This window comes from Musa acuminata, chromosome BXJ2-7 (genome assembly GCF_036884655.1).
Source record: "Musa acuminata AAA Group cultivar baxijiao chromosome BXJ2-7, Cavendish_Baxijiao_AAA, whole genome shotgun sequence".
NCBI lineage: Eukaryota > Viridiplantae > Streptophyta > Magnoliopsida > Zingiberales > Musaceae > Musa > Musa acuminata.
Window position 1 is genome coordinate 7,900,226 of NC_088344.1, and position 26,880 is coordinate 7,927,105.

The 26,880-nt window shown below is 39.1% G+C and overlaps 4 protein-coding genes, 1 non-coding gene and 1 pseudogene across 7 annotated transcripts; 1 reads left to right on the plus strand and 5 right to left on the minus strand.

The window, feature by feature from the left end:
• Positions 1-45: 45 nt before the first annotated feature.
• On the minus strand, positions 46-883 carry LOC103991323 (probable histone H2A.2). Its single transcript, XM_009410734.3, has 2 exons — positions 627-883; positions 46-543 (listed from the first exon to the last, which is right to left on the minus strand). Exons 1-2 carry the CDS (start codon positions 834-836, stop codon positions 307-309), a joined length of 447 nt encoding a protein of 148 aa, XP_009409009.2. The 5' UTR covers positions 837-883; the 3' UTR covers positions 46-306.
• A 643-nt stretch (positions 884-1,526) lies between these two features.
• Positions 1,527-5,571, minus strand: LOC103991324 (pentatricopeptide repeat-containing protein At1g62720-like). Of its 2 annotated transcripts, none has more exons than XM_009410735.3 (3): positions 2,580-5,571; positions 2,344-2,397; positions 1,527-1,805 (listed from the first exon to the last, which is right to left on the minus strand). In XM_009410735.3, exon 1 carries the CDS (start codon positions 4,890-4,892, stop codon positions 3,150-3,152), a length of 1,743 nt encoding a protein of 580 aa, XP_009409010.2. In that variant the 5' UTR covers positions 4,893-5,571; the 3' UTR covers positions 1,527-1,805; positions 2,344-2,397; positions 2,580-3,149. The 2 variants fall into 2 exon arrangements, with proteins under 2 accessions (XP_009409010.2, XP_018684569.2); XM_018829024.2 differs by having other exon boundaries at positions 2,484-5,571.
• Positions 5,331-8,074, plus strand: LOC135618054 (probable ADP-ribosylation factor GTPase-activating protein AGD6). The gene is made up of 4 exons (XM_065118954.1): positions 5,331-5,469; positions 5,613-7,354; positions 7,535-7,624; positions 7,694-8,074. The coding sequence occupies exons 2-4, from the start codon at positions 6,548-6,550 to the stop codon at positions 8,072-8,074; spliced, it is 1,278 nt and encodes a 425-aa protein (XP_064975026.1). The 5' UTR covers positions 5,331-5,469; positions 5,613-6,547.
• Positions 8,075-8,641: 567 nt separating this feature from the next.
• TRNAV-AAC (transfer RNA valine (anticodon AAC)) lies at positions 8,642-8,715 on the minus strand. Its single transcript has one exon. It is a non-coding gene; the product is annotated as a tRNA-Val (tRNA).
• Positions 8,716-9,825: 1,110 nt separating this feature from the next.
• Positions 9,826-15,135, minus strand: LOC135616982 (UDP-glucuronic acid decarboxylase 6-like; annotated as a pseudogene).
• Positions 15,136-15,920: 785 nt separating this feature from the next.
• Positions 15,921-20,644, minus strand: LOC135616983 (uncharacterized). 2 transcript variants are annotated; one of them, XR_010488560.1, is made up of 5 exons: positions 20,467-20,644; positions 18,268-20,044; positions 16,884-17,043; positions 16,538-16,809; positions 15,921-16,419 (listed from the first exon to the last, which is right to left on the minus strand). XR_010488560.1 is itself a non-coding variant. In XM_065116774.1 (2 exons), exon 2 carries the CDS (start codon positions 19,837-19,839, stop codon positions 18,304-18,306), a length of 1,536 nt encoding a protein of 511 aa, XP_064972846.1. In that variant the 5' UTR covers positions 19,840-20,044; positions 20,467-20,644; the 3' UTR covers positions 18,143-18,303. The 2 variants fall into 2 exon arrangements, 1 of the variants encoding a protein (XP_064972846.1); XM_065116774.1 differs by lacking the exons at positions 15,921-16,419; positions 16,538-16,809; positions 16,884-17,043 and having other exon boundaries at positions 18,143-20,044.
• Between the last annotated feature and the right edge of the window lie 6,236 nt (positions 20,645-26,880).

The window sequence follows — 26,880 nt, forward strand, 5'->3', positions numbered from 1 at the left end:
CTGAAACCAAATTCCCATCTTTCCCCTTCCCAATTGCAACAGATCTTATGATTTGCAACGAGAACACTTCAAATTCCCCATTAGAGAGTCGTAGGTTCCACAATTCAAACGCTTTGTTCGTCTAAAATCCCCAGCAAGGAAAAGCAACCACGACAGATACAAACAAAGCTCCCCCCCTTTTCCAGATTCGACCCATCATTCCACTACCCCAACAAAAGAAAGCAAGGAAGAAAAAGAAGCTAATATAACCACAGAATCACACACAAAGAGAGAGCAAAGAGGAGACTTGAAGGATCCAACGCCCCACTAAGCCTTCTTGGGCGACTTGCTGGCGGGCTTGGAGGGCGATTTGGGTTCCTTGTTCGCGGTCTTCTTCGGCAAGAGCACGGGGTTGATGTTAGGAAGCACCCCGCCATGGGCGATCGTCACGCCGGCGAGAAGCTTCCCCAGCTCCTCGTCGTTCCTGATGGCCAGCAGCACATGCCGCGGAATGATCCGGTTCTTCTTGTTGTCCCTTGCCGCGTTTCCGGCCAACTCCAACACCTACCTCCACAACCGCACATCGTCAATCAAAGCAGACCAGAAAAATCCTAGAAGCAGAAAGAAAGGGGGAGAGATCGATTTGCCTCGGCGGCGAGGTACTCGAGGACGGCAGCGAGGTAGACAGGGGCGCCAGTGCCGACACGCTGGGCGTAACGGCCTTGCTTGAGGTAGCGGCCGATACGGCCCACAGGGAACTGGAGGCCGGCCTTCACCGACCGGGAGACCGGCTTCTTCTTGGGGCCTCCGCCCCTCCGACCGCCGGCGCCTTTCCTGCCCTTCCCGGTCGCCTCCATCGACTCGGCGTTGCGCTTCGTGCCGGTTTGGACAAACCCGATATAGTGGGAGCGGTTTGCCTGCTGTTATATACGCACTGCCTACATGTGTTTTGGTGACCTGTGTGCAGTCGGTACTGACCGTTGGATGCGTTTCGAATGGACCGCTGGATATCGACAGCCTGGCGATCCGTGAATTCGCGATTGAGCTAATAGGAGACTACTTTGACAGATGCAATCATCAGATCGGTCCGTTGTAGCATCGGACGGTGGGGAGCTGCCAATGTAGACTAGAGTAAGCGTCTGGGTCGGGCCCACCTAACACGGAATCGAACATTTCTTTTCGTACCCTAAATGAAGTTACCCGCCCCGTAGGATGAATATATACTGACCAATAGCATATTTCCATGTCAGCAAAATAAAACAGGAAAAGAATAAATTAAAATATAGCTTCTCGCTTTTCATTAAATAGGTGTTGAGTTCCATTTGCGTTGGTGGGTCCCAAATAAATGGGTGCACGTTAGTCACGGTCTTTTCCCTCTTTCCTTGATTAATATTTACTTGTGATATAGTTACATGCAAGCACAGCACATGCAAGGAACTCAACTTGCTTTTAAGTTGCATAAGCATACATCATGTTCATATTTAAATCTTTCTAATGTAAATATAGATAGGAATTTAATCCTATCAATATCTAAATAACTCACCAGCTACATCAAACCTTTAATATTGAAGAAAATAATAATTTGATTGTTTGTTCCTCCATCCCCTATATGATTGTAGCATGAGCTTGAGAGACACAAATAGCATCTGAATTAAATGAAGGTCATCTTTGAGGAAATTCTTGTCTGACTTCAAAATTATGTCTATGAACCAGTGTCCTGATGATACATATGCATTTATGCCTGTACATGTCAAGCTGTGACTGTTGCATTCCAAATCGGCAGAGTGATCCTTTTCATTTACAGGAAATTTTGTTGCTAGTTTAACCTGCATCAAGATTCAATGGAGAAAAGTTGAGCAGATGTACTATGATTTTTTCTCTTCAGGTTCATTTATCAGTCATGAATGAGCACAATGGACAGACAAAAGTTGCAGAAGCAAGAACAATGATAATGAGATTTAGCAATGAGTTCAGTGGATCTGCTTACAAAAAATGTGAGCCAAAACTAGTGCATTCACTTTTGTTAGAAGAAGTACCACCAGATAAACTCCCATTGGATAGATCAATCATGTACCAGATTCACTGGCTGAGAATTTCCACTAGTTCATGATCAACTCTATCCAAATATTTTTTCTTGATACTAAAATTCCTTAATCACCTAACGGTGCACAAAATATGCTAACCATTAGAACATGCATAGGGATGTTTTTGTCTGTGTGGTTTAGGTACATGCAACAACTGACATGCCATGTCAAGCTGCTTTAGGTACCAAGTGCACCATTTTCTTCCTACTTAAGAATCATGATTTAAGGGCGAAAAAAAATCATGATTGTGCGGTGCCTGGATGTCAATACTACTAGATACCTGTTTTCGCAATTAATCTGAAAACCAACTGCAGCTACGATATATCCATAGTCCCTGAAAAATTTAGAGAGAGAGAAAAATTTTAAGTGCTGTTGAAAAATTACTCAGTAATGTAAGAACTTCCACAGTATCATTTTTACCTTGGAACAAGTTTGGTCTTATAATGGACTGAGAGAGCAGGACTAGAGAAAGTGAGAGAGCTATTTGTATAACATAACGGAATCAAGAAGCAATACCTTGCATTGTATTTAAGAAAGATCCTAAAACAAATCATTTTCATATGCAGGGTACTGGTAGAGTACTAGAAAAACTCCCCACCTAGCAGAACAAGCTGAATCGACTTCAATGTGCATTTTCTGCCAATAGGAGTTCCATATATCAAGATCAGCAGACACTCATTGTCCATAATCAAGTGATGAAGAACATGTGCTGCAAGCATAACATGCCTTGACAATCACTTCATGATATCATCCTGCAAATGAATGCTGGTACACTTCTTTTGGGCATTCCGCACGAGCAATGATCACCAAGAAAAGTTATTCAATGATCATCAGCTGGTAATTTGTACCAGCCCGGATGTGGTTTCAACATCACAGTCAATTAAGATCAGAATCAAGAAAAGTTATTCAATGATCATCAGCTGGTAATTTGTACCAGCCCAGATGTGGTTTCAACATCACAGTCAATTAAGATCAGTATCAATAATGTAAATATTGCATTCGCAACTAGTTCTAATATGGGACCTTGTTCCATTACCTCAAAATTCTTGCATTATAGGCAACCACAAATTTCGTTTCTATGTTCCTCTAATGGCCTCTAATCTCTGTTACCGACTTCAAGGTATAGATATCCTCGATTCTCATTGTCATGGAATTCACGAACTCTTCCCATTCAGCATATGAAACTATAGTCCCACTTTCAATCATTTTGTTCATGTAATGATGTGTCTCCTCAAGTTTTCCAGTAGTGTATAAACTTCGAACAACAGATGTGTGCAAGCCAACATCTACTTGCATCTTCTCCCTCTCCATCTGCTCAACGAAAGAGACAGCCATCGCAATATCCCCCCTCCCCAGATGGCCATGGATCATCAAAGAATATGTCGATGCATTGGGCCTAACACAACCACCACAATTCCCAACCCTCAACTTCTCAAAAAGGCCAATTGCCTCCTCCATCCTCCCTGCTTCCCAATAGCTTTTTAGAATCCAATTACAAACTTGAGCAGTTGGAGAAACTCCCTCATTTACCATCTCCAAGAGAAGCCTATATCCATCATCAACCTGGCCTAGTTTGCAGAGACCTGCTATCACAGCAACAGTGATATCACCAACAGATACACTTTGTTTCTTCTTTTCGAGATCTAAAAACTCGACCGCATCTTCTGCTCTACCAGCCCGGCACAAGGCCCCTATGAATGACACATAAACGCGGGTCTCCACCGGAATGTTCTTCTCTGTTGCCTCTTTCAAGAGCATTTCAGCCTCTTCAACTCTCCCTGTTTTACAAAGCGATTGGAAGTACGCCCCAAATGCCACCTTTTCAGAAATCAACTTGGTGGAGCTCAGTTGGAAGATGACTCGCCTTCCTGGCTTTAGCACTGGAATCAAGCTATCTTTGATGTTTTGGCCTTTCCTCAACAATTTATCGAACAACTTGCGCGCTTCTCGCAACTTACCCGACTTACACAACCCATACAAGAAATTCCCGTAGATCAGTATGTCAAGCTTACAGTTCCACCTATCCACCATGCTCCTGAGAACCAAATCAGCTTCGAAGACGTTCCCAACTCGACAGAAGCTGCGGAAGATAGCAAAGTAAGTCAATTCATCTGCTTCAAATCCCTTCTCCTCCATTTCCCTCAGAACAGCTCTAGCCAAACTCGGATTCGGGCAGCTACTCTGACAGAAAGCACCAATCAAGGCCATGTACCTCTGCCTACTCAAACTCCACCGGCTCCTCGAAACCCTGCGATAGACTTGCTCGATCTCAGACGCGTCAACGCGGCGCCGGCAGAGACCGATGAAGAAATCCGAAGCGCCGGAGATCCCATCGGGGCCTCCCCCTTTGATGTCATGCCAAACCGATTCGACGTCGCGGATGGGGGATTCCGGGAGCAGGCATTGGAGCACGAGGCTGTAGAGGAAGAGGTCGGGGACGATGCCGCGCTGCTTGAGGCCAGAGAGGACAGACTTCGCTCTGGTGAGCTTCTTGCGTCGGGAGAGGGCGCGGATGAGGAGGACGGAGGCGGTGGAGTCGAGGAGGTGGGCTTCGGCGAGGGCGGAATCGAGGGCGGCAAGGGATCTGGGGTCGCTGGGGGTTTTAGAGAGGTATTGAAGGAAAAAGGAGAGTCTTTGGAAGCAGGGGGTTTTGGGGAGCCGTGGGGATGAAGTGGAGGAGGCGTGGAATGGACGAGGTGAAGCGGCGAAGGGGGAGTCACGAAGGGTGGAGCAGAAAGAAGAAAATCGAACTAGTGGTGCTCTCATCAGAGCTCGGAAGGTTATCGAGGCTGCAGCTGTGGTGTTCGGTAATATGCCAGCAGCAGTCATATTTTGGACAGGAGGATGCGGACGAGGCGCGCCAGTTCGACCACCGCGACCGTTCTATATATACTGCACTGCAGCCCCAAGCGCTCGCTTCACCAAAGTTATCGTTCCCTTTCTCCTTCTCATCGCCGTCCCGCCTCCGATCTCGGAGTCTCCCACCCTATATTTTCTCCAAATATCCAATTCAATCCCTATTCTTCCCGACTTCTTGTGCCGGACTCTCCTCCGGAAACTATGCCTCCCCATCCTTCTCCTTCTTGCGTTTCTTGATTCTGAGATTCCCAGTCCTACGCTGCGATTAGGTCGTGTTCTTTCTCGCCTAGGTTTTGATCGATCCAAAATATCCGTGTCGATTTGGTATCATCAACGATGATTCGTTTTTGTTATTGTAATTGTGCGAGACCGACATGACGCGTCTTCCGCAAGGTCGAACCAGGCAGGCGGAGAAGCGGGGGAGCCAGAGCCGCAAAGGTCCTCGCATTCACCTTGAGGTCTGCTGGAATCGGGTTCTTCAGGGAGAACCCGCGTTCATCTCCGACCAGGCCGTCGGCGCCGTGAGCTTCCTCCGATCGTGCAGCAAGTAGCCCCACCATCGCCTCGCCCTCCCTTCTTCCTCTCACTCTTCAACTCACCAGTTTTTCATTTGTGAATTAGCAGATCTTGTTGGATTTGCATCTCGTCGTCTCTAATTAATTGCTTTTGCTTTTAATATTGCTAAAACAGGCACGGCCGATCGCTGCGGAGGGGAAAGGCTGGATCTTCCTCTCGAGAATAAACACCTAAAAACCGACGTCCACCTCTTGAATTCTGCCTTCTTGTTCATCTTCTCAGCTTAAATTTGTAGGATTTTTACTCTTTTTTTTTGTAATTTGCAGGAACATCTTTGTTCATGAGATGTTGAGAGGAGCAAAATCCCTCATGAGATGATCCCTTTGCCCAAAAATGGTTAGATTCAACAACATGTTTTGCAATAGTTTTAAACAGGTGGTTTATAGTTTGAACAATCAACAAAAATTGGTTCATCAATTTTGATTACATAAATCATTAGTTAAAAATTAAAGTTGATAAATATAAATCTTTAATCCAAGACTAATGAATGATGTTTAAATATTAGGGATGCCCAATGTAATGTTTGTGCTTTCTCAATTTATTTATTCATGTCTTAGACAATATATAAGGGATTTATAGAATGTTTGACCAACTCAATTTTGAAAATACAAGATTGTACGCCTAAGTGTATGCATACATGTATATTAGTACCAACAAAGCCCAAATACATGCATACATGTACGCCTAAGATTGTACGCCAAAGCCCAATATGATTCCTTGATAAAAATTCGATAAGATTATCCTTTTTAATGTATGCATACATGTATATTAGTTTATAACATATTTAGAATAAGAAAATTGTATGCTTTTTATGTGGAACATCCGAACACGCAACAAAACATCGCGTTGGATCTGTTGTAGTCCGCGAAACGATCCCGAACAATTAGGCTTCCACGAGCCATGCAAGCCACAGGTTGGAGAAGGCGAGAGGAGAGCTCGCTCCATTTCTCCTACCCATCCCTCTCCCTCCCTCTTCCCCCCCACCACACTCATTCCCTCTTCCTCCCCCGCACGAAAGCGTACGCATTTCCCGCATCGACCTCCACTTCATGGCAGCTGCTGCTGCATCCACGTCCTCGTCGTCCGCCCTACGACGGCTCCAAGCGCTGCAGTCGGAGCCGGGCAACGGGGCGTGCGTCGACTGCGGGCAGAGGAACCCGCAGTGGGCCTCCATCTCTTACGGCGTCTTCATGTGCCTCGAGTGCTCCGGCAAGCACCGCGGCCTCGGGGTGCACCTCAGCTTCGTCCGCTCCGTCACCATGGACTCCTGGACCGACGCCCAGCTCCGGAGAATGGAGTGCGGCGGCAACGACCGCCTCAACGCCTTCCTCGCCCGACGCAGGGTCCCCAGGGACGCCGACCCCGCCACCAAGTACAAGTCCCGCGCTGCCGCAGCCTACCGCGACTGCATCCAGGCCCTCGCCGACGGCCACCCCTGGCAAGACCCGCCCGTCGTCAAGGAGGCCACCACCGAGCCCAGCGCGAGGAAGCCGCCGCGGAATCCGTCCGGGTGGGACAGGTGGGACGACGAGGAGGAGGACGGCTGCGACCACCTCGCGGCTAGTTCGAACATGAGGAGGAATCAGTCGGTGGGTGACCTTGGGTGCGGGTGCGGGAGCGGGAGCGGGAGCGGAGCAGCGACGTCGCTGCGATCTCGGTCGACGCAGGATCTGCCCGCCATGGCGCAGAAGCCGGCGAACAAGGAGAGGTTCTTCGCGATGAAGATGTATGAGAACAGTACTCGGCCGGAGGGGATCCCACCCTCACAAGGCGGCAAGTACGTGGGATTCGGATCGAGCCCCACTCGGCCAGCACGGAGTGCTTCGCAGGATGACTTGCTCTCCGTCGTCTCTCGGGTGAATGTTGCCAGTCATAGAATGGCAGAATGAGTTTAATCTATAGATCGGGTCCTTTTCTCCCAACTTATACATCTATTTTGCATGCTGTTTATTCTGACAGAATAAACAACATTATTCTATACCGATTTATTCTTAATAAAGATATATGTTATTTATTTTTGCATGCTGTGTCTACAGGGATTTGGTCGCCTGTCCATGGCCGCTGCTTCTGCTGCGCAATCTGCAGCTAATGTTGTCCAAGCAGGTACAAAGGAGCTGACTTCCAAGGTATTGGTTCATTTCCTCTGTCCCTGTTGATGAGCACGATACAGTGTTCCAAATATACGTGTACTGCAGGTGATGGAGGTGAACTATGATCAGAAGGTAAATGAAACAGTGAACACGGTAACAGCAAGAACCAGCGAAATCGGTCACAGGACATGGGGGATCATGAGAGGCGTAATGGCAATGGCGTCGCTGAAGATGGAGGGAATGGGGTGGAGCGAGGGTGACGACGGCAGATACTCCGAAGCGTTTGGGCAGGAGAGCAAGGGTGGAAGCGGTCGGCAAACGCATCCTTCGGCGAAAGACTCGCGGGGTGATTGGAATGAGAGCGAGATGAAGGAGGAGGAGGATCACAGGAAGCACACCGACGGCGAGGATAGCTGGGCGTGGTGGGATGAAGCCGACGATGATGAGCAGGAGATCAGCCATCATCAACCCAAGAGTGCCAAGTGATCTATATGGCCTGGAAGAAGCGAAGTGAACGTGTCCTGTTAGTCTATGTTGAGGTCTCATCTTTTGTTGCTTTCTCTCTCTGTATCTGTTGATGTTGAGACGAGTAGATTCTTGTATTAAAAAAATTGAAATAAATAGTATTAATGATGCAAAAAAAACAAAAAAATAACTAAAAATTAGAAATAAGAATTTAAATACTATTAATTTAATTAAGGATATAATTGTTAGTAAGCTCAAAACGATTAAAAATCCATAATCGATCCAAAATAATCGGATATTATGACTTAATATTGTTACGTATTATTATATAATGATAAATATAGAGAAAGGGTGAGTGTTAATTACCAGAACGCCACCACTTGACGAAAGGCTTCGTTTGGGCGATTCTGAGAGTTGTGAAGACTTCCGGTGGTAATACCTAATTTTGTAATGAAAATTTGGTTCAGAAAAACAAAATTAAAGCGTCATCGTTAACGAAGACCGTTCGGTGAGCTTACCTCATGCTACTCGACTCTGGATTCTTATTCTCACAGCAGCCACGTTAAAAAAGGTCTGAGATGATGATAATGGCGTCGCCCGGACTCGAACCGGAGACCTTCAGTGTGTTAGACTGACGTGATAACCAACTACACCACGACACCTTGGTAACGAGTGTGTCAATTAATCTTATCCCTTGGGAACCAAGGTTGCAGACTCAAGTTGAACGACGAGATCCGTCGTCGTCTAGCTGAAGAATTAGTACCAACAAGTGGATAGGTTCGGAGAGGGCTCCTGCTGCTGCCCGGATTCGTTTCCAACTCCCCTACAAAACAAAGCACCTCAAGAAATCGGAGGATCCAAAAGCCACAAGTCTTCTGCTTCTCGGCACCTTAGCCAACACCCCAGAACATAAGAACACAAGGTAAGCGAGGAAGAAAATGGATCCAACACCGAGAAGGCCAAAGACTATTCCGTAGGAAGAACGAATCCATGTCCGCAAGAAATCTCACAACGCCAAGACGGACACACCGACCGAGCATTCAGAACATTACCGGTTCAAGAAACATCAAAAGAATGACCCAAATCCCTAACCCCAGATTGAATCCCAGCAAGCAAATCCGATGAATCCTAAGCCGTATTCACTCGAAGGAGATCAAGAAATGAGATCAGATCCGAGGAAAGGACAGACAAATACCTTGTTGTCGAGGATCGCTTCCTGAAACGGAGAGAGAGAGAGAGAGAGAGAGAGAGGGAAGAAGGGGTTTTAAATAGGGAGCGAGGTTGAGGTGTGTAGTAGTTTGGACGATTGATTTGACTTAAGTACCCCTGATACGTCATTTGGTTGCAGAGAAAGTTGAGGGTATTGTAGGCCAGCTAGGTCTCTGTAGCATATTTTGTATAGAAACCATATAGTATATTCGGTAGCCTACACATATTTATATTATGCATTTTTATTACAAAACTAATTTGCCTACATGATAAAATATAATTCATAAATACATTTTCGAAAGATAGACACCTAAATTTTGACATATCCCTTTACTATCGATACCATATAAATAAATCATCATGCATTTGCAAATAAACAATTTGTATCATTCCAGTAAGAACTGGAACATGAACATGTTATAGAGAGAGGCATCCATTTGGAGCAGCTGGAATCACTGGCATCTGGAAAACCTTATATTACACAGTTAAGCCATTCACAGAATAACACCATCAAATTAATAATTATTATATACATATCCATTACATTGCACAAAAAAAAGTAATGCCCAAACACGACTTATGCTCATCATAAAACCTCACCAATCTTAGAAAACAAAATTCTTCACGTACTCAAATTACATACTTTTCAAGAACCAATCAAAAGTAGAAATTGATTTATTCGAAGACAAATCAATCACCTTTCAAAGCTCATTCTTTCTTGAACACGATAAGTCACTGTCTGAATTTAGAGACAAACCTTGTCGTAATATAATCTTGAGATCTCATCCTAGAAGATACTTCGCCTTCGTGATGTCAGGCTTCCTTTGGCGTGGATCATCACGAGCATTTTCAATCATTTTAATCAATACTGAGAGTTCAATCGCTGCATAAGGAGGTAGAGTTTTGTCAACTCATTATTTAGTTAATTGGATGCTTTATTGATAATCTAAGTGATAATTATTGGTACAGTTACTTAAGCAAAAGATGTGTTGTGTAATTATTATTGTTGTTTTCCTCTCTATACCAAAATATTATTCACCAAAAAAGATTCTACGGTTGTTTATCCTACTTAATAGGATAAAAAGGGATACAAGTGTAAAGTTGCTCAAGGCAAGGAAAAGAGAACTTACCTCCTTCACGATCTCAGCACGTTCCATCATTGTAAATTCACCTACAGATAACACAAATCCCACTTAGAGACCATGCCCAAGGCTGTTAATTAGCTACATAATACTATTGAATCATGAAAACCCCAGGAAATTGCCACCTGGGTGACAAGGAAAATCCTAAACCACTGTACGACATGAATTGGTCATTAAAGATCAGTCATAATTGTATTAATATGTGCACTAATGGAAAAGAGGGTTGGTAAACCAGAGAGAGTCTCATATTGCCATGTTATATTGGCTATTACTGACTTACATTATACACATGAATGAGAGATCCAGAGAGGGAGAGGGAGAGGGAGAAAGGCATTCATTTTGGAACTTGAAAATCCTAAAAGTTTCTGAAATTTGAAGCCGATATTCACACCTCTTGACCAGTAATACTGAAAGAAAAGGAAAATTGTAGCAGTAAGCTTCCTAATGAACAAGGAAATTACAGTAATCAATCATGAAATTACAAGGTAATCAAGGAAATTTACCAGGGTTTCCGAGGTTAATAGGCCCAGTGTTATCTCCTTCCATCAGCCGAATAAGTCCCATCAACCTTCATGGTACAACAGAAAGTTTTTACTAGTGTTAACAGCACAAGCTAAGGCCTGAAAAATTTATGCTCATAAAAAAGGAAACTTTTACTATGTCAGACACATAACAGAAACTTCTGGTCGTGTTCCTGGAGCCTGAACTGTTAAGGGCTCACCACTGGGTGCAACCATAACCAGATTAAGTAACCATGGTCAAAGGAATTTCCAGTTCATTTGTTGATGAGATCATAAAATTTACCTAAGTGCTTGAGCTACAAAGTAACTGACAACATGACCATCACCGATGTTCATGCGTGGTCCATAGGTGTTGAAGATTCTAGCAATTTGGATCTCTAGTAAAGAGTAACAATCCCAAAGGTGAAGAAACATATGGTGAGAACTTGCCTAGCTATTTCTTTCCTGTAATTTACTTTCTAAGTCACAGAGCTGATTAGATATGAATACTCTACCTATGTCATGCTACCTATGATAATCAAACATCAATGTCTCAGCCACACGCTTCCCCTCATCATAGCAACTCCTGACCCCTAAAAGTTCATAAGGTGAACATTAAGAGGATAAATTAAGGCATGTCACATTGTAACACTAAACCACCAGTTAAGAGAGACATAAATACCAATTGGGTTAACATTTCCCCAGTATTCCTCCTTCTGAGGATGCTCCAGGGGATCACCATACACCTCTGATGTTGACATCAATAAAATCCTGCAAGACAGGAAACAAATTGTATGCACACACCATATGCTCCTAGGATTTGTTATTACACTAGTGTTTTAGACCATACCTTACTCCAACCCGCTTTGCAAGCCCCAACATGTTCAGTGTGCTAATCATATTTGTCTTAATTGTCTGTAGCAAGACCAGTTTGAAATTAATGTTCGTCCTGGTTAAACTTCATGATAAAAAATGCATACAGCAGCAACAAGCGAGTTTGAGAAAAAGGCAGCTGACAAATGGTAGTAAACACATGGAACAGTCTTAGACTGATGAAGTAATATACTTATTCTTTTCAGGAACAAAAACCTATTATAGCTAACAGAAAAGCTAATTTTATAATACAGAGCTACCATCTTGAAATAAAAAAGAAAATCAGTATCTCAGAGTTGCCAAAACAATATAAAAGGTTTCTTGAAAGATCTCCAAGCTAACAAAGAAGACAATAAGGAATTGTTGGAAAAAATAAGAGTTACAAGAAAAATTACGTACCAAAGAAAAATGAGAAAAAAAATAAAATGAATATAGATTTCTAACATCTAGCATCACACACTAAATTGAATTCTTTAACTAAAATCTACAAAATAAAAGTTCAATCACAATCAGTCTAAGAAATGGTGACTTTCAAATTGCAAAGCTTACGTAAATGAGATTGTTGAATTTATGTAGGTTTGGGAGACTGACAAATCATCCAGCTTATCCATAGAAACCAAGCTATCCTCCAGTGACAGATACCTAATGCATGGTAGAATAGATAAACAGCACATGATACAGAAACAGACATTTTTTATTCTGTTGTCAAATTCAACATATGTCTTAGTATCTATCCCATATAAAAATGCATACCTTGAATGGATTGTATTTATAGAAAATTGGCGAAGCAGGGCAAGCTAAGTGATAGATACAATCAACTTCCACCAATAGTGGCTCTGTGACATCTGACAGGACAGAAATGAGCTAATAAATGAGATCAAGTCTTTTATTAGAACAGCATATTTACACATTTTCCATTAAGCATACAGAATTTTACAGACATTAACCAACCAAACCATGTTGTATCTTAGAATGCTTAAAAATTGTATAGAAGAGAACTTGAGCAAGGGTCATAACACGACGAAAAGGCTCAAAGAAGAGAGACACTCTTTCAGATGACTCAATACTTGTTCAAATAACAGGAAAGTACCATGTCGAATCAGCTCAAATCTTGGGTGGCCAATCCATTCTTGAGATTGTCCTTTGAGCCACTAAAGAAATTGTCAGCAACTATCACCTACCAACATAAGTTAAAAAAATGCACAATACAAAGGTGTTCAGTCAATATCCAACAATTTGTTACATGAAAATGGATAAAATAGATAGTAGTATGTCAGAAGTGGTATCAAGCTTTTGTATTGAAATATCAATTTATGTGATAATCCATACAGATATGCTTGTATGGACACCAAAATCCAAAGCTTGTCAATCTGTTTGTCATGTTATATCAGTGTTTCAATTGAGTTCACCATTTTTTGGGCTATGATATAAAACAGTCAAAAGTGAGCCTTCAATTCATATTTTTTGGTTTGGAAGTGAAACGTAGTAGATATATGAAGAAAACATGGGCTCAAATTTTCTCAAATACATAAATATTCTTTTGTAAAGACAATTTTTATTAACAAAAACAAGGGGATCAAAATACAAAAACAAACCGACCATAAAATTCCAACTATTTGGGGTTGTTGCATGGATCTTCCCACTATTGTATTATATTTAGAAGATATCCGAACAGCTTCATCAGCAAGATTTTCAATTTTTGTCTCATTTCTTCTCATATCAGCTGTTTCAAACTTTAATTAAATTTTATAGAGATATAAATAATTAAATTACTCTAAGTACCCTGCCATTGTAACATAAACTCCCATGTGGATAAATCATCTAATTCCATTTATCATTATAAAATAAAATCCATATGTATAAACTAATAATCTATGCCCTCTGATCATATTTGCATGTTTAGTTCTGTCTCTGAAAATAATAAGAATGGTGATCGTCATATACTTAAAATGACAAGAATAATTCTACTCATGATCTTTGGAGGCTAACATTGCAGGAAAAGCCTTGCTAGAAATATATTAGTGAAACTGAAATCAAAATATTTAATAAAGCAGCATTATGGTATTATGGTAAAGATATTTTTAGGTTAAATTAAACTGTTAATCTCTAACTAGAATATAGTGCTCATGACTGATGATACAACCAAGTCAAGACACATCTTTATGAAATTCATGCAATTTAGGGTGGATCTAATTATCAGTGAAAGAATATGTAGATTATTTCTAAAATATGACTTCCTTGGGCAAACAAAGATAAGATTCTGTTTAAATATCGAAATTATTCTAGTGCTATCATGTCTGATAAGAATGACCAGCGTAAGAAAACTGAACAAAGCAAACCAGATATATACCTCATTCTTTTCATTTGGTGGACATTTGCCATCAACTTGTCCACCAAATGAGAACCAATGAAACCAGCACCCCCAGTAACCAAGATTTGCATATTGGACTGTCAAGCGGAAATGTCAAATGAACTCAGAATGTTTTCCATGAGAAAATGATTTACGATAGTCTGAAGAGCCAGAGAACAACAAAACTCGAATTCCAATAACATATCCCAGAGTGAAATTTGATTATCCTACTTTATCCAGTTGATTAAACTGTAGAAAACTGAAATCACATTGCAAATCTAGTCCTTAGCAAATGTTATACAAAACTCATAATGATGAATTATTTCTCTACAACGAAGAATATCATTACTAATAATTGATTAATCAAGTTTCTTACTCGGAGATCTAACTATTCCGGATCTTAAAAGCTTAAAACCAGTACCCAAAAAAGCTTCCATCAAGCCTCAGAAACAAAAGCAAAGAGAAGTAACCTGCAAAAACTAGGAATTTCGAAGAGGGGAAGGGGTCGGAGGCATTTTTTGCTACGACATGATTGTTTCCGTTGGCTGTTTCAGTCGCCATTCCTCAGATCCTGCACGAATGTTTCTAGATCTCATTGACACAGAAGGCCAGAATCTCGAAACATAATATATCAAAATAAAACCCTATCGAAACAACGCTAAAGAACATAAGAACACAGCAACTACTCCCCACCAAGATTTTTTCCCCTCTAGTAAACCAATCAAAATCCTTTCTTTTCTTCTACTCACGGCACCTCACGGAAGGAACTATCGAGATCCAAAGACCTTATATAGAGCCAAACCACCCGCACCAACCGACGCAATCAAAAACATGAATCTCGATTAACAAAAGGCGAGGCGGTAGCGACCATGATCACAATAACGCTTAAAATACACGCGAAGAAAGATTCGGAAGGCCTCGTCGAGACCGATATCCCTTTCATACACCAAACGATTATGATTCTAACTCCATTAACAGACTACATCGTCATCAAAGATCAGAAAGAGCCCAATTGATCCAAAGATAACCACTTCAAGGGGATTACCTTAGAGGAATCTGAGGAATTATGCTACGGGATCGAAGAATTCGGAATGAGACAAGGGATTGAAGAGTAGGAAACGAGAGTGTTTCGTCGGACGCGGGATTTGGGGAGGATTTGCGGCGCCAAGCGGCTTAAAAGACGTTCTGATCTCAGATATCAGCCGTACGATCAGTGGGTCCTTGGATATTGGACGGTTGATTCCTCTATGCCGCTGTTTCACGTGGTGTTGTCTCATCGTTTAAAATACCAAGTGTTGCAGATGTTTTTCATAACACTGTTTCTGTTTTATGTTTTTAAAAGTATTTTTTGAACTCCAAGTTACTGAAACACCTTATGTAGATACAATCATAAAAAAATATATTTATATTTAAATATTTATATAATTTACTCCAAATAATTAATAAGGTAGATGTAGGAAAATTTGTTGTTGTATTAATATATTATTATAAATACTTCAAAGTTTATGTTACTAAGAGAGAGGATAATACGTGATGTAATTTCCATATCTGATATTAAATTATGTTATAAGCCAAAAAATAATTAATAAAGAACATATACTGCATAATTTTAATTATTAGATGGAGATCATTTTTGCACTCGCACTTTGGAATGCTGTGGGAGAAACATATATTTAAAGAAAAAGATCAAGGATTTTTCATCTCATTTTATCTAAATAATCTTCATGAATTTATGCATTATAAAGATTTGTAATGATAAGAATACTAACCCACATTTGTAATGATAAGCAATATAAGATTCCAAATTCCACCAAGTCTATTACAGTTTGATCACATCAAATATCATATAATCAAAATAAAAAGTTTCATTTGGAAACGAAGCTTTTTCGACAATTGTCTCGATTCGAAGACATGTCGAATGGATCAAATGAATAATCCAAGTCTGACCTCATCAAATCCATCTGAGAAAAGGTTTTATAATAGACTGATCTGAGCATGCATGAAAAGGAGTTTTTTCCGTCTTAGACTGATCTGAGTATTGTGTTTACTAGCTGAGTAGATTCCAAACGACCAGCTCATATGCTGAAGGCAACGAGAGGAATCTGTGTTGGCTTTTCCCTTTTCCCATGAAAGCTGTGTTTCTCCCACTCTTCTTGCCCTTCGTCGACAGTGGGTGCACCGAGCACGGGTAAGCTGTCGTCGTCAAGCACCACGACTGCAGCAATTTACTTCATGAAACAAGGAAACAAGCCAACCTACCTTGTCTTCATGTGTTGGCATGTTTCTGTTGATCTTTCCAAGTCGTTTCATGAAGAGAAGAAGAAAGTTAGGACTTGCTTTCTTGTCATCCTTCAGTTAAGTTTATGAATTACAAAAAATAACTTTAAATTTCATTCGGATCGGTACGTACCAAAGTCCAAACATGATCCGCCGCCGCTATATGGATCATTTCTTTCCGATACATCTGCCACGACCACCATGTATCCGAACATCTGCAGCACACACAGCCAATTACATGAAGAAAACTAGGTGACAGCAGAACATGATCTTGTTGTGGGCAAAATCGAAGCAGAGTTGTATAGGCTCGGGGAAGAAGGTAGCTCCGTTTAAAATCTTGAAGACCAAAGCACACATCTCTAAGAGGGAGTAAATGCCACCATCTCGTTCATGGCGAAGACAATCCTGCACAGGTTGGATTGAAAAAAGAAACACCAAGATGTAAACCGAAACAAAAGTGCAGGGTGTGAAGGACTTACAGCAAGATCACTTCATAGTGTAAGCTAATAAATGCTGATGAATATAAACAGAAGCTCCAAACTTGCTGTTGGTGGCTGTGGCCTCTTTTCCCATTGTCTGGAAAATACTGATTCATATATCATCCTTTTGATCCCAAACCGACGAGTATATCTTCTCCATCTGCTCCAAAAAAGGAAAGCCCAGTGCACGAAGCCCGCACTCAGAAGGAAAAGCCAATGAGAAATTGATACGAGAAGTAATGTGCAAAAAAGAAGTAAAACACAAAGAGAATAACAATCATATAATCAAAAAATGTAAAGACGAACAGTAAATATACAAATTAAGAACAAGGGAGAAAACCATCCTTCAATCTGATCTTTGCAAGCCAAAAGAGATTAGGAAACCCAACCATACAAGTAAACTCATCATCCCGACTGGAGCGTAAAGTCCTTTAAATCACAGAAACTGACCACAATTACTCATCCCTACACACATGATTACTCAATTCCTTCATGGCTTAGCAATGAACACCATCTTGACCCCTATCACCACAGTAAGTACTGAAGACACCACAGACAATGACCAGCTAAGCTGAATATCCAATAGAAGAAAAGTCCCTTTGGAATCATCCAATGAATATATATATATATATATATATATATATATATATATAACATGATCTTCAAAGAGAAAAAATAATGGAAGCATGTTTACGGCTTGATTAGGAACTGGCCGCAAACAAATAACAACTAAGGCGGATCATTCCACTGCATAGCAGTGAAATATACAACAAACTTCAAGCAACACATTTATCAAATGACCACCTTGCAAGAATAATTAAACCTATTTAGAAACTTGGGGTTCTACTCTCACCAAGAAAGGAACTATCTTCTTTTCTACTTTAACAACTACATACCATGTGTGTCAACTCAAACAGAATAAAGGAAAATTAAACATCCACAACAAACTCAAGTGGTATGTGATAGACTTTATAATTGAAGTATGGAAATATACATAAGTTCAATAGAAATAGGACAAGACCCTACCCCATAGTCATTCCTTAGAACTTTCTGATTAAACATGCTGTAAAATGCTTATGACAAGATGTAACCATATTCTCGGGGCAAAAATTAGGGATCAATAATTGGAATAACAACATAACTACATAAAGAAAAGCCAATATTATGTGTGTTCACCACAATAAATTTAAGTTTCAATCTTAGTTATCCGCTTTAACCTTCCTACTAAATTTCCAGAAAGACTCCAATCCCAATCAAGGTGCAAGAATCAGCAAATTGTTGCATCATAACTAATCAGCAGAAACATTAAAAACACTAAGGACGCACTTCAAATTGACAGGTTTCCTTTCCATGGTACAGAATTATTAGTCAAAGGAAACCTAACCATGCATCCAGCTGCACACATGGTGTCACCACTTATTCAGGTCAACAGAAGATCATTAGCCCCAAGGTGAGGGGGGCGCATGCACACATGAACTTCATGTTCTTCTGGTCCAACTCGATGTTTTGGAACCATAATCTCAAGCAAAGCACCAGTTTCATCATAGTATGCTTCCAGGTTGGCATCTTCAGGGATACGTGTCGGTAGTGCTATTTCCCTTATAAATTCCCCTGGAGGACAATGCTCAGGGGAAGGGTCAGTTAGTTTGAAAGTCCTGTCATGCCTTTTTATGTAAGGCATTCGGGCAGTGCTGACACAAATTATCTTCAAAATTCCATGTGTAAGATTGTTCCTCCAAGAAACTTTCACTCTTTGTTGATCAGCAAATGGCAAGCTCACCATTATCAAGTACCCCTCATCATCTTCATATATTGTCTTTGCAGCAGTTACAGGTCCATATGCATGCTTCATAACACCAGTGAATTCGTTCAACCATGATGGCTCGACTTCGTGCATCTCCACATCTTGACCTCTTTCAGCATGGGGATTTGCAGGAAGGCAGAAATCCTCATGCATAACATGAGGGAAGAAATCCTTCCTGCGTTTACTGCAAACAGGACAAAGGTCCATCCCATCACCATTAGAATGATTTGACTGTGAAGATAAATTCAAACTCGAAACGTTAAGTGACTTTTTAGGATGGGGATGCGAAATGTTCTTCAATGGAGGAGGCCTCTCAAGTTCAAATTCAGTGTTGGTTAGATTCCTCCACAACTCAAAATCACTGGCTTCAAGAGGGATTGAAAAATTAAGATCCCTGCCCGTGAGCTCCACCCACTTTTTGCGGTCCAACTCACAAACAACCATCAGATTAGGACACCTGATGACCTCAATTCCATGGACACATTGTGGATTCGACAGTCCCCGATACTGCTTGCGCTGCATCCTGTGGGACCGAACAAAACCCCTGTCAACACTGAATGGGAATTGTGGCTCACCAAGACGAGAGTGCCCATTCATATAGCTCCGCAGTTGCATCTTCCCAAGCGCATTCTCTGGCCTCTCTTTGAAAATCCACATGTACATGTTCTCCATGTCATGCTGAACCAAGAACACATCGTGGCGAACATCAGACTTGTCAAAGCCATTAACCCCATTTTCATCCCAGATGACCTTTCCCTTGGATTTCTCCGAGAGAATAGGCTTGAAATAGAAGCTAAAGAAGAACCACGCCCCCCAAATGCTATCCCCTCGCTTGGTGCACTTGCGAGCAGCAGTGACCTTTGGGATGTGAAGGGTTGCCTCTGCATCATAGAGTTGAGGGCCAAGGCCAACATCCAGCATGTCAAAAGGGTCTGAATTCCACGATTGCTGGGAAGGAGAACGTTCGGCCGAGAGGGGGACGTTGATGTCCGGGGCACCAGAAAGGACAACCTGCGGCCGCTGGATCAAGAGCTCACGGTCGGAGTCCTCGTGTGACGAAGACAGTAAAAGGCCTCCAGATGGATCCATGGAGAGGAGCGTGGATGGGTGATGGTTTTCCATGGATAAGGTGGTGAGGAGATCTTCTCCCATCCTTGTTTCTTCTTTGTTTTCGCCCTAGAACCTCTGCAGTCACCTCCTCCTCCTCCTGCTATCTGATGGGTGGATTTCGAATTTTGCCGCAGTCAACGAACGCATGCCACAGACGCCACACGCAGATCCATTCCATATATCCCACCACCCGATTCCTAATGCACCAAGACAATGCCAGTAACCCCCGAACCCAACAAAACTTCACCTGCAGAAGCGAACAAAAGAAGAGTCTTTTTCGTTTCAGCAGTACGAAACCCCAACACGCTCAGAGACCAAGAACAAAATAAACGTGTATATATTGAAAAAGATGAGATTTTTCTGATCGCTTTAGATCTGCAGCATTTAAATCCACTCAAATACAACCAAATCTCTCAGGTCAAAAGTTCTTTTCCATGATCTTTCTAAATGAAAGCGCCAGAAACTTGAATGGAAGAACGGGTATATGACAGAAAGATGATATTTTTACCGATTCTGAAGCGATGAAATCAGCGAAAACCCAAAGCACGACAGTGGAAACCGCACAAAAGATATCAAGCAGAACATCACCACAACAGCGGAGAAGGGGGAAGCGGGAAGAAACAAGGCCGAAGACCCGGAGCAAACGGATTGGGATCTCCTCAAGATTACCTTTTGGGATCAAGGGGAGATCGCTAGGGTTCCAATTCGAAGAAGATGAAGCCTCTCGTGAGCCTCAAATCCACCATGGCTCCCAAATTTAGGATAAGTTGGAGTTAACAGCGGATTTGGAAGGAGGAGTAGAGGGAAATCGGGAGAAAGCGGCCGAAGGCGGAGCGAAACGGTAACGTGCGCCGGTTAAAGAGCCGCCCTCAGGAAACGCCCTCCACCGGATGGTACCTACGTCGGCCGTTACTTGACGGTAACGGCGTTCTCTCTCTACTTACCGGATATATTATTTAAATCGCTTAACTTTTTTGTATATCACATTATTCCTCAACCATTTAATCTTTCCACCGTCCATCATAATGAAAAAAAATAAATAAAATTATCGATCTAGTAACTTTTAAAATATTTTTTCTCTTTTTAGGTATTTTTTCAATGATGCCGCTCGTCTTTTTTTAAAAAAATTATTTATTTATTATTTTTATTCTTTTCAAATATTTTAAATACCTCGGACGATTGATAAGAGATGGTTAGGCGAAGATAAGAGGTATTTAGGATATTAAATAAAAATTTTAAATTTAAATAAGAATCATAAAAAATAAAAATATATTTTTATTTATTAAAAAAATAAAAAATTTGAATTCTCCAACAAAAAGGTTTTGCATTTTTCCTACAAAATGCTCATACTTAAAAAAAAATATGATAGAATTTTTTAAAATAATTATTTTACTTTTATCGACCATCGCCCTTTATCTAATTTCATTCATGTCTACTCTCTATCGACCTGCAATTTTCATCATAATCATTTATTATTCTCACACGAGGTCTTGCCCTAATATACCTTGCCAATAATCCTATGAGAAAAAGGAGGAAAGACAATAGGATTACTTTTTCTTTTTCGTAGCACTTTATTGACGATGGACTAAGCCTCGAGTCATATTTCTTGGATATAATGATAACGTGATTTAAGACTTCTAGACGTAGTGCCGAACATAGAAAAAAATAAAAATACGTCGCTATTATTATGGAGAAAAAGATACAAATAAATACGTTGGTAACGGTTGAGTAAAGGACGATGATCATTCGTGATAAAATAATTTTTTATATGATCAGAAATGCTATGTAAGAATTTTTTAAGCACTCTAGAAAAAAGAAGTTGAAAGTTTTCTTTTTAATTTACCCATAAAAAATCCAATATATAATATGTATAATTTATTAACAATTATGATAAGGCGGAGGCCATGTCCCTATGACTTGTCCCCTTTCGTCTGTGATCATGAGGGCAACGTATCAGTGTGTGTGTGGGGGGTTTGGTAGCGGCCGACCTTATCAACAAGGGAACAAACATCTCATGCGTACGCTTCTCCACCTGTAAAGTGGATTCGCGGAACAGAATAATAGCTTTACTCATTCCTTGGCCCGATGAGACGACCGAACGCGTCCCATGGTGATCTGCTGGTGTAGGTTTACGGATACGTTCATCCTCGCTACGGTTGACCTCCTCAAGAAATCAACGGGTCAAAATCCAAAGCAATTTTATTTTGACCAGGCAGCCACCGATCATAAGTGTAGATTAAGGGGACAGCTGTAGCGGTGGGGACGGGACGGTGCGTTGGGCCCCGCGTCACCGGGTGTCGTTGCGTGTTCGTAAAGCGGAGTGGAAGAATAATATTCTGGGCACTATTTTACGTACGCTGTAGTGCTTTATAATGGTTATAAGTGGTTGGAGTCTTGGCTTTCATTATTAATCATATGATGTGATGTGATGTGTCATTGGCATTATTATCAATCGAGTTTTGGTGTTTTTTATTATTATGATTTTTTATATTTTATTTGCATGTAATTCTTAGTTTTTCATATTTATTATGGTTAAACAGAAAACGAAGGTGCAGATTGAAATTTAAATTAATCATGAAAAATACTACAATATTTTAATGCATTCGGAAAATAAAAAGTTGTTCATGCAACCCAATTTCAAGGATCAGATGATCAAGCAAATTCATGTCTCCTACAAAAGAAAAAATCAAAAACATTTTTTTCTTGATGGTTTTGCTTTGTTTTTTGTTTTTTCTTGCTCATATCTTCCATAATTTTGTTGTTTATAGTTTTCTGATTTTTTTTGGCATTATTTGTATGCAATGTTATTGCATTTTATACATCGCATAGTCCCATAAAAAAGTTGAAATTTTAGTTTATGATCCCACAAGCCACGTAATAAATTAATAGCAAATTTAGACATATTTGTACTCTAAATTATTTTTTATTTGTTTATCTTAAATTTAACTCTAGCATATATTTTTGTAAAGTTTAAATTTTTCGGATAAATGTTAATCTCCATCAGTTGATCATTAGCATAGTAATATTAAAACTATAATTCTAATATGTAGCAGTTAAATTGATTTGAGGTCAGTGACTAAATATTTAAATGTTTGAGGGATATATGTGTCTGAGAATAAAATTTTCGAGATGATGTATAATATTATAATTTAAAGTAACAAAAATATTATAATCATAATTTGAAAGGATAAATGTGTGAAACCCCATATCTTATAATCGTAACACTCGTCACGAGACTATCTTAAAAGTACAAAGATAATAAAGAACTTAAAAGTGAATGTTCTATCTTTCTCATAAAATATGTTTTTAGACATATTTTACTATGAAGCTCATTATTTACTAATACCAAGATTAATTATTATTCATTTGTAATTTTACTTTCCACATCAATTTTAATTTGAGCATCGAAAGAATCGAGATGAGCTCATCCAACTATAGTTTTCTTACAAGTCCGCTCGATAAATACTTAAACTATTTTATCGTTCGTTTTGAAACTATTATGCATGCGGCTCAAAACTAAGTTAGACTAACAGGAACATCACTAATAATTACACTATCATCAAGTAAAAATGAAAACTTCTTATGTTTATTTATCATCTAAAACTTTGGCGTGTAATTTTTTGTTGATTTTTGAAAGAAAAAAGTGTTTTTTATTTATGAAAAATATATAAAAAAAGAAAACTTTGACTCAGATAGTTCATCATAAGAAACTGAAGTCTTCGGAGGAAGCAGCAGCCGAGATGTTATCGGCCACCGTCAGTCAGTGCTCCCATGCGTTCCATTGCAGAAGCTTCCCCGTCGCCCTACATCCGATAGATGTCGGAGGGGGAGGATCTGTGTCGAGCTCCCATAGGCACCACATTCATGTTGCTTTACTGCACCATTCGGCAGCAGGAGATGAAGGAATGGTGCAGCAATCCTCGAGTTTGGCGGCATCTCTCTCTCTCTCTCTCTCTCTCTCCAGACTGCAACAGATGTTGGATTATGGCTGCTGATACTGAGAAGCTTCTCTGTATCGAGTTATCGCCTTAGTACGTGAGGGTTGAGATTACAATATAAATTATCTTTATTTATTGTTAGTAGAATATAGAGTTTATCTGACCTCTTCATTCATTATTAGAAAAATATATTAATAGATATCATCAAGTATATCAATTTGAGATTATCATAATAATAATATATGTTTTGTATTCACTTTATTCAATATTTTTTAGTATTTGAGAATATATTTATGAGGTTCTCACTGAACATATTTTGTTGATATGTCTAGTTTTTGGTTTACACAACAATCTTCTAACTATACCAAATCTTATTGCTATGTTGTAAAAGAAAAATGATATGTAACATCTTTATGGTTTCATAGTATGATTAAAAACATGTAGGCACCATGAGCCTATCATCATCGGTATCTAGCTATATCAGTTGAAAATTCTTTGATAAGTAGATCGAGTATTTAAGAATTGTGTGTTACCATAACTTGATAGTCGATCTTTATCGATTAGAGTTTTGAGAATTCGATACTATATTGGATATTCATGGATTTTAGTGTATCATGCTAATAATATTGTTGATTGAACTTATTTGATTACCTTCACTTGATCAATATCCTTTTAATTCACTATAATTTTAGAATAATTTATTTTGCTTATATTGACACTAAATGGTTAAAGATAATTAACAAAGAAAGAAATGTCAATTGTTTTTTCCCTTATCTTAGAGAAAAGAATGAGAAAACTAAAGTTAGATAATAACCTTGTTCTAAGATATTTCCTTATATATTATTTAAGAGATTTGCTTGGATTATCCTAGAATAGGTAAATTGAATTTATTATTGAACTAGAAGAGCTAAAGAAACTTTAACCTTGTGTATCCCTATAGGGGTGCACCTGTTATGTTCATGAAGAAAGATGAGTGACCGAGATATATCTTTAACTCTAGACAATACAACTAAGAGATTATAAGAATAAATATATGTTTTATAATAAAAATAATTTGTTCGATCAAAGTACATTCAAAGATTGATTTGAGTTCTAAAATCATTAAGAAAATAGTTTTCTAATAGTGTCTTTTGGATTAACTAAAATATAGGTTGCCTTAATGAATGTCATCAACAAAACTTCCATTCATATCTAGAAAAAATTATTATCATATATATCGATGATATTCAAATATAATTCAAGAGTAAAATGAAATATGAATATCATCTTAGATAGCCCATAAAGTTCTAAGATGAAAAAAAAAATTATGTCAAATTGAGTAAGTGTAACTTTTAGTTTAATGAACTTATGCATGTTAGGCGATTGAGTCTTTTTATTGATCCATACAAAGATTAAAATTATATTAAATTAAAAATAATTAATTATCACAAAGGTTAGGAATATGTCTTTAAATGTTCAGAACGAAGGCCAAGCACTAAAGACTTGTTAGTAAATCTAAAAAAATATCAATCCTTAAATAAAAGTAGGAGTAGGTTAATGTAAAATAAATAAATAATGAAATTTGGATGATTATGGATCCTCTAACTAAGCCTATCAATTTTCTTCATGTTAATAAGAGTTAATTAATTAACAAGCTAATAGATTTATATGTTAGAGAGATCATATTATATTAGGTAGAGGTTTTATTTTAGGGAAGTTTGTAAAATGTTTTGGGCATACGGTAAAGAGATAATATAACTTTTTCAAACTTGAACTAATAACTAGACTAGACAATATTGACGAGATTTTTATAAGAACATGTCTTATTTAGACGGAGAAAGAAAGCTTTTTGGACCATATATAATTCAAAATGATGCTTATGTTGTCCAAAGAATCTATTAGACTATTAACAACACGAAAAAAGAGATAAAAATAATCGATAGAGAAGGGATTCTCTAACAAGAGGGGTTATGAGATTCGATAAAATGATAATTTAACTCTTAGATTTATAGGCCTTGTTAAAATCTTGCATAACATCATATTATTTGTGTCTTGCATAGCTCTACCACCAACTACTAAGTATACATGATGAATTTTATTTCATGATGCTCGAAAATCATCAAATGTTCTTGAAAGAAGTGTGTCTTGAAAAATATAAGTTTATATTATTAGTAAATATTTGCTTGAAGCAATATCAAGCGAAAAGTATGTCAAGGAATAATATCCATATTTTTTTTCCTTGAGATAATTCAAATTTGAGTACCAAATTACTAAAGATAGAAAGAAATATAATCACTAAAATTTTATTCCCCAATTCTTAAATTAAAATTTTCTATAATTAAAACCCCATCTTAATATTTTTACTTTATTTCCTTACATGTGTAAAAGAAAAATAAGCTAACAATTAAAATCTATTGCCGATTATGTGCTAGCAAGTTAGGAATAAAAATATAAATTTAAAATAAGATAATATAAAAAAATAAATTTATTTTGTACTCTCGAAGAGAACTTCGTCCTCTCCTATTTAATGATGGGCAAATCCAAATTTCGTTCATCAATCGGCGCATTAGTGAGGGGCATCCAAAGGAAGGTGGACCAATGTGATGGAGAAGGGTAATTTCATATCTCTCATTTATTGTTTTTAGATTATTTAATTTATAATTTTACTTGCTTATGAATTTTGATAATATGATTCATAATTTTTAGTATTGTTTTTTGTTATTTATATATGATTTCTAATATAATTCCGTGAGATTCATGCACCTAAATTTATATTTATAATATTTCATCATAGTATGTTTAGAATTCCTTTTGGTGTTTTTTTAAAGTTATTATTAAAATAATTCTTATATTTAGATACTGTAATTTTTTTGTTTATAATTACATGTTGATTTAAATTTTTATTAAAAAAAATAGATTGAAATTATACTACAAGAGATTCGGATCTATTTCGATCGAGTTTGACTTAGTGAGACTAGTCAATCGAATTAGATCGAACCCAACCCACTCAATCATTGGCTTGATTTGGACCATAGTCCCTATGGCTCGACGGGTTGGTGTGGCTCAGTTAGCTCCCTTGCAGTCTAACCAGTGATCCCCCACGGATCACTTGCAGTCCCTTGTGAGCTGCTTTGTGAAGTGATCGAATCAAATCAATTCAGTTCAA

Excerpts from the sequence above, each read along its gene's own strand:
- LOC103991323 (XM_009410734.3), bottom strand. The coding sequence starts at position 836 with ATGGAGGCGACCGGGAAGGGCAGGAAAGGCGCCGGCGGTCGGAGGGGC. Across the intron at positions 544-626 it reads TCGAGTACCTCGCCGCCGAG|GTGTTGGAGTTGGCCGGAAA; the intron begins GCAAATCGATCT and ends TTGTGGAGGTAG.
- LOC103991324 (XM_009410735.3), bottom strand. The coding sequence starts at position 4,892 with ATGACTGCTGCTGGCATATTACCGAACACCACAGCTGCAGCCTCGATA.
- LOC135618054 (XM_065118954.1), top strand. The coding sequence starts at position 6,548 with ATGGCAGCTGCTGCTGCATCCACGTCCTCGTCGTCCGCCCTACGACGG. Across the intron at positions 7,355-7,534 it reads TGCTCTCCGTCGTCTCTCGG|GGATTTGGTCGCCTGTCCAT; the intron begins GTGAATGTTGCC and ends CTGTGTCTACAG. Across the intron at positions 7,625-7,693 it reads CAAAGGAGCTGACTTCCAAG|GTGATGGAGGTGAACTATGA; the intron begins GTATTGGTTCAT and ends CGTGTACTGCAG.
- LOC135616983 (XM_065116774.1), bottom strand. The coding sequence starts at position 19,839 with ATGGGAGAAGATCTCCTCACCACCTTATCCATGGAAAACCATCACCCA.